The 11,243-nt window shown below is 39.7% G+C and overlaps 1 protein-coding gene across 2 annotated transcripts in view; it reads left to right on the plus strand.

Moving 5' to 3' along the window:
* Positions 1-11,243, plus strand: part of LOC122813983 (programmed cell death 1 ligand 1-like) — a 211,629-nt gene that overhangs the window by 115,950 nt on the left and 84,436 nt on the right. For both annotated transcript variants that reach the window (XM_044086550.1, XM_044086551.1), the window contains exons 4-5: positions 3,698-3,763; positions 9,755-9,820. In XM_044086550.1, the coding sequence (XP_043942485.1) occupies positions 3,698-3,763; positions 9,755-9,820 (132 nt within the window). The remainder of the gene's footprint in view (positions 1-3,697; positions 3,764-9,754; positions 9,821-11,243) is intronic.

An 11,243-nucleotide genomic window follows, 5' to 3' on the forward strand; every position in this document is an offset into this window, starting at 1 on the left:
GTTATTTTGCAGACATGCCCTATGTCAGGAACCACTAGAATGAGTCAAGTCCCGAAATACAGAGAGTGAAAGGTCAAAAGATCGTATTTCTATATACCAGGTCCAAGATGCAATTTCTCAGACTATTCCCTCTTCTCCGAACTATGGCAATCTTGGAGTTGGTGTACATAACTTTGAGGGGGCTTGTCCCAACTTGGGGGAGGGGGGATGTACAAGAAGTTTAAAGGAGAAGTGTGATTTCAAGATTGACTCTTCTACTTTGTTTTCGGTCTTTTTTTTCTTTTTTGGCTTGTCTTCACTCAGCAGTTCAAGTGCTGACATTTCCATGGGGAAAGATCTATAAAACATAATCAATTTACTCATTTTCAAGTCATTTGTACTTGGTCTGTAGAACACCTCAGACAGAGCGGAAAGATACAATCTAAACATGTACGGGCCTAGAGACACAGCCTGTAGAACACCTCAGGCAGAGTGGAAAGATACAATCTAAACATGTACGGGCCTAGAGCAGAGCCCCGCGGGACATCTTGAATGTAACCTCACATTTCACCTGTTCAGCTGATGTCTGATACTTGCCATGTCCTATTTGTACGTCATTGAGCTAACCATCTAATCAAGAGTGCATCAATACCTAGTTGTTCTACTTTTTTGATCAGCATTTTCTGTATGACCCTATTAAATACTGAATGTATATCTGTATAAATTATACCACAGCACAATTTTTCATTCATAGCTGTTATTATATTGTTATAGGACATCATGCTATAGATGGTAATAGATCTATTTTCAACATATGCATGCTGATATACATTATGGTTTCAAGTCCCAGCCTTTCCAGTTCTGACAATAATTTATCCAATATAACCTTCTCCATTATTTTTCCACAACATGAAACTAGACTTGTGTGTCTGTATGACTCTGGATTTGTCCTACTCCCCTTCCCTTAAAGACAGGTTTAACAAGTTCAAGTCTCCAAACTTGAGGAATCTCCCTACATTTAAATAACCCAGCAAATGGCAGATATAATGATATTGTAAGTTCATGCCGAAGAGTTCTCAAGTGATTATTACTAATTCCGTTTCCTCCCTGTGCTTGTTTAGATCAGGTTTGCACAGTTCTTTTCTCAATATAATCTGTTTTGATTTCAGTATCTGATGTTACCTGGATGCCACCTCCCTTTTGGAGCCAAACTGCTTCATATAAGATTTAGTAAATATATCTGCAGTTTGTTATGTCTGAGTATACATTTTAGAATCTACACACAGTTTATCAATTTATATGTCTATACTCATTCCACATCTTATGTATCTATGAAATGGTGTCCTATTATGCTCAATATCTCTATATACATTTTCTTCAAAATGTTCTTGATCTTGTCTCACTCTATGTTAAATTTTTCCATCCAGCTTGTTTATTTCAGATTTCAAAGTCTTACTTCAGCCTGTTTTCCATTTCTTATATTTTTTTGTCTCTCACTTTAATCAGGTATCTTGTTCTTATGTAAATATATTCTCCTGACGTTGTGTGCCTAGATCCTGATGCTAAATATTTTTTTAATTTTTTTGCATTCAAACAACTTCTCTTTCAAAACATTCCACATTCCTCCTGCAATTTTTCAGCTGAAAGTGTTTCTCCAATTAGTTTCACATAGTGACTGTTTTCCTTCAATACAATCTGTTATTGATCTTCTATGCATTGGTTTCAGTGTGACAGAATTATCCAGCAACAAATTAACATTTATAACCCCATGATCACGGCACATCAATGGTGGTAAAACTTGACTTGAAGTAACAGTAATTTCTTTAGGAACATAATGTTTAGTACGTTTCCTTCCCTGGTAGCCTTTTTACAATATGAAGCAGTTGTTGTTCCTGAACAAAATTTGTAAATATTTCCTTTCTAATGTTGTTAAATCTATATTATTCCAGTCAGTTTCTGGTAAAATTAAGTCCTCGGACACTTTAATTCTTCTGTCCTCTGTTTAATGCAAGAAATGTATGTACGTATAAATTTATTTTTCAGAAATTAATTGTCAAAATTAAAAGATATGTTCCAAAATAGAGGGTATCCCATTGATCTCTTGACAAAAACAAGTAAGGAAGTGCTTAAGAAAAGGGCCACAACATTTTGTCCAATTTTGTTGGATAAAACTAGAGATGCTGGTCCGATAAATAAAAATACACACTTTGAACACAAAAAGGTAGCTAAGAGCACCATGATGGTGCTGCAGTACAATCACACAGCACCTAAAGTAAGGCGGATCATACAAATAGCATGGGATAGTGTGTTTCCTGATGAAATGAAGGAACATTGGGGTCTACTCCCACATTTGTTACTAGTAAAGGGGCCAATTTAAAGGAACTTTTAGAAAAAGGAGCTTACGATGTTGAATATAAGACATCTTGTATGAAAAAATGTGGGTTTTGTAAGGTCTGTAAATTTATTTATGACAGGCCAAATGTTAGTTACAAGATGTCCTTGAAATGTCCAGGACATTGTAGTTTTAATACTGACATGGTAGTGTACATTGCGACATGTTTATCATGTTCTGCATTTTATGTGGGAAAGACCACATGTAAATTGGGGTCAAGAATTTTGGAACATAGTAGGGACATTAAAAATAACAAATTGACAAGTGCATTATTTTGCACAGTAGGGAATGCAAAGATTTTAAAAGCTTTTTATTCTTTGTAATTGATAAGATTCTGAAGAATGAAGGTGGTGGGGACACCAAGACAATACTGGAAATTAGAGAATGCCTTTGGCAGTTACGTCTTGATGCAACCAGAGTGCCAGGCATTAATGACAAAATCTCCATTTCCAGTTATTTAAAATACAAATCGCATTTTATTTGATTTGGAAATGGTTGCATATGGCAACAGGTATATAGATAACATTACACATAAATACACTATTGTACAACACTTTTACATATTTTAGATATTTATTTTTCATGATGTTAGCATCAAATGATTATATTTAAATATAGTGGAATGTTTTTAACAACAGATTTTAAGATGCACAGTGTTTTTTTCTGCATCATATGGTCTTTTACTGGTGGTTTTAAAATGTTTTGGTTAAGTTTTGTATGAATTTTAGGTTGTATTTAAATTTTGAAATATTTTAAGGATTGTAATATTCTTTGTAGTACTAACTAAATGTTAATGTCCATTAACTAATCAACTAATTAATCTATTAACAAGCTTTGTATATAAGGATTAAATGGTTTATTGTGATTGACTCTGATGAAGCCCAACAGGATTACGGGTGAAAGCGCTTAGTCTGTTATGTGAATAAAGCTGTGTGCTCTCTGCCAAGCCGTGGATTTTATTTTTAACAGTTTACTACTTGTGGTTTGTGTTTGTGGTATTGGGATGTGATTTCTTTGCACACCTATATGTTATTGCTGACCACTGGTGTCATGTTACCACTAGTTTGATAGTTGTGACTGCTTTGTAGTTTGTTGTATCACGTCAACAATTCATGTGGTAGTTGTGCTGTTTAATACACCACTTCAAAATGTAGGTTATGCAATTTTCCTAATGGCTGACAGATATGGATATGGAAAGAAATGGACTTTCTTTTTGATGCCTTACATCAATGGCCATCAATACTTTGGTGCTTAGAATTGCGAAAAGCTAGAGATTATAAATGCATTAATATTTAGGACAGTAATTGTAGATCTTTCATTGTGCAGCACTTCCAGCAGCCACAACAGAGACAATTCCTACGGAAGCCACTAAGGTGACAGAAGTTTCAACAGGTGAGTGTAACATTCTACCTGCAATAGGATCACCTGTAACATTGTTTTACAGAGTAATGTAACATGAGCAGAAAAACTGTAGCTTACCTTACACGTCCATCTTATGTTGCTTGGATTTTCTAGGGATGACAATACAATTTAGAATCTGCCCATGGAGGTGACAGTTATTATTCTGAAGAAACCTTTTCCCTGACATTCGTTACTACATTGTTACAATGTTTCCGTTGTACTGACAACTGCTGCTGTACTGATATATCGACAATGTATGTGCTCAGTAGAATGCTACATCTGTAGGAGGAGGCTTCAACTTCAGTAACCTCTACAACTTTAAAAGCAATAGGGTTGCTCAGCAGATAGAACTTTTCTAGACTGCCTAGAATTATCCTGCTTCCCATCATGCATCACTTCATCTACATTTTGTCAAGAGTAAATTCGCTTAAGCTTCAAGTGCATGTCACAAACTATCTGAAACTTCACTTTGAAGAAAACAAGAAATACAGTTTTTGCAGAGCAGGGACCCCCCCCCCCCGTACTCCTTACTAAGAGTAATGCTACTCAATGCCAGAAGTCTAAACCTCAAGATGCACGCACTCGAAACTCTCCTTAGCATAGAGAACATCGATATCTGTGCAGTAACAGAAACCTGGTTCAGGGCTCCTGAGAGCACCCCAGCACTACCAGGTTATACCTCATACCATGCTTTTCGGCCCCAAAACTTGGACTGAACCACAAAAGGAGGGGGAGTATCGATATTCATCAAAGATACCCACACCTCCAGGTTGGTGGCAAAGTATCAGAGACTATCCATGTGCAACTAACAGTGGGTAAAACTGCCTTCCAGTTTATAGCCTGCTGCAGACCACCCTCCCAAACCCAGGAACCCCACTCGGCCTTCCTGAGAACACTGGAAAATATGAAGGTCTCTCCAAACACCATTATATTGGGCCACTTCAACTACCCAAACATAGAATGGGAGCATTACTCTAGCTCCAACACCCCAGCCCAAAGGTTCCTAGAATTTATAAACTCAAATGCTATGGAACAACTTGTTACCACTCCCACAAGAGGGGAAAACATACTGGACCTGATCATCACCAATATGGGGACTCTATGCTCCAGACCAGAAGTGTATCCCTCACTGGTAAGATCAGACCATAAACTAATCTCACTGGATATTCACATCCCGACCCCACCCCCTGCCCAGAAAACCACAGTGAAAAACTTCTCTAAAGCAAATTTCACACTCCTCAAAACCGAGGTGGAATCCTTCAAAGCCCCCGGGCCTGTGGAAAATCCAGCCCAGACCGCAGAATCCTTTATAAACGCATTCTATGAACACCTTCAGGAATGCATGGATCATGAGATCCCAAATAAAACCAAGACCCAATCCTCCAAAGGCAGACGTCCTGTCTGGTGGACCCCAGCCATAAACAAACTATGCAATAGAAGGAGGAAGCTACTAAATGATAGAGCAAAATCCCAAAAAGGGAAGGCATCACTGATTAGTATTAGCAAAAAACTACGGGCACTCATAAAATTGTCTAAGGCCAGCTTCGAGAGAAAATTGCACAGGACACTAAGGATAATCACAAGGCTTTCTTTAGTTATGTTAGGAATCTGGGTGGGAATTCCCAGATATGCTCAGAATTAGTCCAAAAATGACAAAAAATACACTGAACCCACAGACATTGCCAACATCCTAGCTGACAGGTTCAGCGCAAACTTAAGGGCAAATATCTATCCCAGCAGAGTGCTGCCCCTGACATCTCAGATGCTCAGGTAAGAGCCGCCTCTCCAAAGCAAAAACACAGCATCAATGGGACCACATGGTGTCCCGGCTGCGTCCTACATGAACTCCAAGAAGAGCTAAACCCAAACATAAAACTACTGTTCAATCTCAGCCTTACTACAGGATATGTGCCCAAAGAGTGGTGTACAGCAACAGTGGTCCCTCTCCATAAAGGTGGTGCCTCAACGGATCCTGGAAACTATCGCCCCATAAGCCTGACTAGCTTGGTCTGCAAAGCTATGGAAAGGATCATCATGAACCTCATAAATAAAGATATTGGGGACCTACAGACACTGGATCCTACCCAGTTCGGCTTTGTTAAGGGCAGATCCTGCCTCTTAAACCTGGTTGATTTCTTTGAAATGGTCACCAAGGCCATTGACAAGGGGAAGGTGGTCCACACAGCCTACCTGGACCTCGCAAAAGCCTTTGATACAATACCCCACTCGGGCATTATAGATAAGCTCACCAGCTTAAATATAAACCCCTATGTCACTAGATGGATTGCAAAATGGCTCAAGGACAGAACCCACATGGTTAGAATTGCTGGAGCCATGTCAGACTCCAAACCAGTTACAAGTGGTGTCCCACAAGGCTCAGTCCTGGGACCTCTCTTGTTTGGTATATATTTCTCGGAGGTACAGGCCAACACGGAAGGACTGTGGCTGACCACGTTCGCAGATGACTGCAAACTGGGCGCCATAATCGACTCTCCAGCCGACACAAGCATCCTCCAAAAGGGCCTCATAGAAACAGACAACTGGTGCCAGAGCCATGGCCTCAAGATAAATGCCAAAAAGTGTATAGTCATCCCCTTTGGCAAAAACAAAGTGCCCACAAATTACCACATAGGTGGTAATCCATTAAGTACAGAAGAAGTAATTAGGGACCCGGGGACCCAAGTTGATAGCAATCTCTCATTTGACAACCACGTGGCCAAAGTGGTTAGAAAAACATTTTATATAGCCCACCTAATCATGAAGGGATTCACATCTAGATCAGGGGAGGTCATCGTGCCTCTTTACTCATCCCTCATCAGGCCCATAATTGAGTACAATGCCCCTTTTGGGATGTACCTTACCAAACACCTGCAGCAACTGGAAAAACCCCAAAAGTACCTCACCAAGAGGATCAAAGGGCTCAAACAGATGCCATATGCTGCCCGGTTAAAGAAACTCCAGCTCTACTCAGTGGCATACCTGCCTGTTCAGAGGCGATCTGTGCCTGACATATAAAGCCATGTCCAACCCAGAATTAATGGACATGCTGCACCTCAGAAAATCCAAATCCCATCGACGAGACTTGAACCTCAGCACTGAAATAAATAGGACATGCTGGAGGGACATATTCATAACCCAGAGGCTCCCTTCACTCTGGAATAAAATCCCAGTCCAGGTTAGGCAGAGTCCCTCATTGACTCTCTTCAAGAGGAATCTTGATGAGTGGATGGGAGATGGTAGGTTTACCCCGGGTATCACTTCTGTGTCACTGTTAGACAGAGGCACAGTATACTAACCTTGAAAAAGGGCATAGCAAAATAAATTTAAAATGGGTGGCGAAAGCCAATGACATTCTGGCTAGGCTTATAAATGCCCTAGGGCAGATAGCCTAGTATGAACCTATGAACCTTAGAAAAGTGAAAATATTAGGAATTAGTGTCTCACACAAACAGTTGTTGAATTCTCTCTCTACCGCTCTCTCTCTTTCTCCTTTCATTTATAATTAGTATTGTATTCTTGCTCTTACGGTAACAGTTGTTCCTGTATTTTTTTATATTTTTTCATCCTTTCATTTACAGCTACTGAACTACTGTCATACAGTTTCAGCCCTTCAGGCATAGCAATTCTTCCACCGAGATTTGTTGTGACATTATCACTTTCACTAATTACTGTTTTAGGATACAATGACATCTTAAATGAAAGCTCCTGTATCTTCATTTTCATGTATAGCTACTGATGTATTAGGGTATGATGTAATTAACTCTTTTACCAACAGCTATTGTTCTGTTTAGATCTAAGGCCATCCTGTCATTTTTGGCTATCATTGTGTCAGATATAATGTTTCTCTTTCAGTAACAGATAACTGGCATTATTTGATGACCAGAGTGAAGACAGAATGAGTAAATCTCATCTGAGTGGGTAAATCTTGATTCACTAATAGTGACCCATATCAGGGGCACTTTAAAATGCTGGTGCTATTTATTTAGAAAGTTGATATAATAAAAATAATAATTTCATTATTATTGCACAATACATTTAACTTTAGTTTGAGTACTGAGCAGATCATGCTGCTCCGTATAACTTCAGATACAATCATGCTGCTCCGTATAACTTCAGATACAATAATGCTGCTCCGTATAACTTCAGATACAATCATGCTGCTCCGTATAACTTCAGATACAATCATGCTGCTCCGTATAACTTCAGATACAATCATGCTGCTCCGTATAACTTCAGATACATTCATGCTGCTCCGTATAACTTCAGATACATTCATGCTGCTCCGTATAACTTCAGATATATTCATGCTGCTCCGTATAACTTTAGATACAATCATGCTGCTCTGTATAACTTCAGATACAATCATGCTGCTCCGTATAACTTCAGATACAATCATGCTGCTCCGTATAACTTCAGATACAATCATGCTGCTCCATATAACTTCAGATACAATCATGCAGCTCCGTATAACTTCAGATACAATCATGCTGCTCCGTATAACTTCAGATACAGTCATGCTGCTCCGTATAACTTCATATACAATCATGCTGCTCCGTATAACTTCAGATACAATCATGCTGCTCCATATAACTTCAGATACAATCATGCTGCTCCGTATAACTTCAGATACAGTCATGCTGCTCAGTATAACTGCAGATACAGTCATGCTGCTCCATATAACTTCAGATACAGTCATGCTGCTCCATATAACTTCAGATACAATCAGAACGTTACAACAGTAGCAGTCGTGTACAGTACCCCTGTAACATTCTGTACAGTACCCCAGTAACATTCTGACAGCTACAAAAAGGATAGTGGCAATGACCAGTGCTCTCCATTATCACCTGCAGTCCAGTCCTCTCCCTACCACCTGACTCTTACTGCAGGGGGATCTGTTGGGTGGGAACACAAGGCCTTCACATACCTAGTGATACCTAGCACCCGCTCTTGTTGAATTATACAGCCATTTGTGTGCCCGTATGGTATTCATAGGGGCAGGTTCCTACACATGATGTGGAGGGAAAAATATCACAGAAAATGAAGGCTACAAGCAGTTAATGAAAGTCACTCAGCAGTGCCGGGTTTGACAGTCAGTAACTCAACATGCTTCTACTTTGACTCTTATTGTGTAGGCTTGGACGCCTTACTGTAATAGTGAGGTGGTAAGGTCTTGTCTTATACGTGTCTTTCAGTGAACTGGCACAAGATATAACCCTTTCACTAGTAATAATAACAACAACCATTTGTTAACCAGGTAGGCCCACTGGAGACACAATCCCTTTTCAGGGATGACCTAGGAGCACTGCCTGGTTAAGTCATTTGCCTAAAGTCCCAGAGTAGGCAGATGACAGCTGAGATAATCAAGCCCTGAACCACAAAAAGTAGAGATCACAGCCGTAGCTTTCTTTGTCACCTGCCAATAGCTTTTATTGTCCTGAAGTAAGATGTAACTCTCACAAACAGCATTCATTGTAGTGTGTAAGATATCACCCTTTCACTAGCAGCTTTTACTGTACTGGGATAAGATGTCACACTTCTGTGACAGCTTTGACTGTACTGGGATCTGGTTAATAAAGTGGAAGAAGCAGAAATGAACTGGATCAATTGTTTACAAGGATACGGCGCTCCTGACCTGAATGCTAGTATACATTTAAAACCTGCGTTTAAGGCACGTAAATTGGTTCATTAAGTTGATTGCCTTTAGTATGTATATGGATGTGCAGATTGTGTTTGTTATCTTGGCCTGATGAGGTGCATTTATTGCATGCAAGCGCTCACAGTTATTGTTCTTTTATAAATACATTTTATTTTCTTTTTATCGGCAGTGCTTGCTTGGTCTACTTCTTTTTTACCTCTTTTTTTTATTTTTTGGATGCCTTAAATCCATGGCCATCAATACTTTGGTGCTTAGAATTGCAAAAAGCTAGAGATTATAAATTAACTAATATAAAGTCAGTAATTTAACAACCTTCCATTGTGCAGAGCTTCCAGCAACCACAAAAGAAACAATTCCTACAGAAGCCACTGAAACGACAGAAGTTTCCACAGGTAAGTGTATCATTCTACCTGCAATAGGATCACTTGTAAAATTGTTTTAATGTAACATGAGCAGAAAAACTGCAGCTTACCGTACATGCCCATGTTATGTTGTGCAGATTTTCTACGGATGACAATGCAATTTAGAAGCGGCCCATGGGTGGGGGTGACAATTATTATTCTGAAGAAACCTTTTCCCTGACAGTCGTTACTACATTATTACAATGTTTCCGTTGTACTGACAACTGCTGCTGTACTGGTATATCGACAATGTATGTGCTCAGTAGAATGCTACATCTGTAGGAGGAGGCTTCAACTTCAGTAACCTCTACAACTTTAAAAGCAATAGAGCTGCCCAGCAGATAGTACTTTTCCAGACTGCCTGGAATTTTCCTGCTTCCCATCATGCATCACTTCATCTGCATTTTGTCAAGAGTAAATTCACTTAAGCTTCAAGTGCATGCTGCAAATTATGTAAAACTTCACTTTGAAGGAAACAAAAAAACAGCTTTTGCAGAGCAGGGAAAGCCCCCCCCCAGTACTGCTTACCTTAGAAAAGCAAAAAATATTGGGAATTAGTGTCCCACACAAACAGTTATTGTAGAACTCAATCTGTCTGTCTTCCTCCTAACTAGTATTGTAGTGTTGTTATTATTGTGACAGTTCCTGTATTTTTCTGATATTTTTTCATCCTTTCATTTACAGCTACTGAACTACTGTCATACAGTTTCAGCCCTTCAGAGATAGCAATTCTTCCATTGAGATATGTTGTGACATTATCACTTCCACTAATTACTGTTTTAGGATACAGTGTCACCTTTAACTAAAAGTTCATAGGTTCATAGCTTGGTACTAGGCTATCAGCCCTAGGGCCTATACAAGCCTAGCCATAACAATTCCCTGGCTATTTACTTCCCTGGACTCCTGTCTAGCAGGGCGACTGACGTGATCCCCGGGGTGAATTTTCTTTCTCCCATCCAATTGTCAAGGTTCCTTTTGAAGAGGACCAAAGAGGCACTCTGCTTGACATGTATGGGCAATCTATTCCAGAGTCTGGGGAATCTCTGGGTCAGGAACCTATCCCTCCAGCATGTTTTGTTTATTGTGATAACAAGGTTTAGATCCCTGGAGCATGTGGCTCTGAGGGATTGGGATTTCTTTAAGTGCAGCATCTCCAACAGCTCAGGGTTTGACATGGCCTTGTATGTTAAGCAGAGATCGCCTCTGAGTAGACGATATGCAACAGAGTATAGCTGGAGTTTTTTAAGGTGGTCAGCATAGGGCATCTGCTTTAGGCCTGTGATTCTTTTAGTGAGGTATTTCTGCAGCCTTTCCAGTTGTTGCAGATGTCTTGAGAGGTACATACCAAACGGGGTGTCGTATTTTATAATGGGTCTAATGAGGGATGAGTACAGTGGGACAATGACCTCATTTT

The sequence above is a fragment of the Protopterus annectens genome, chromosome 10.part0 (assembly GCF_019279795.1).
Source record: "Protopterus annectens isolate FY-2018-M chromosome 10.part0, PAN1.0, whole genome shotgun sequence".
In the NCBI taxonomy this organism is placed as follows: Eukaryota; Metazoa; Chordata; order Ceratodontiformes; family Protopteridae; genus Protopterus; species Protopterus annectens.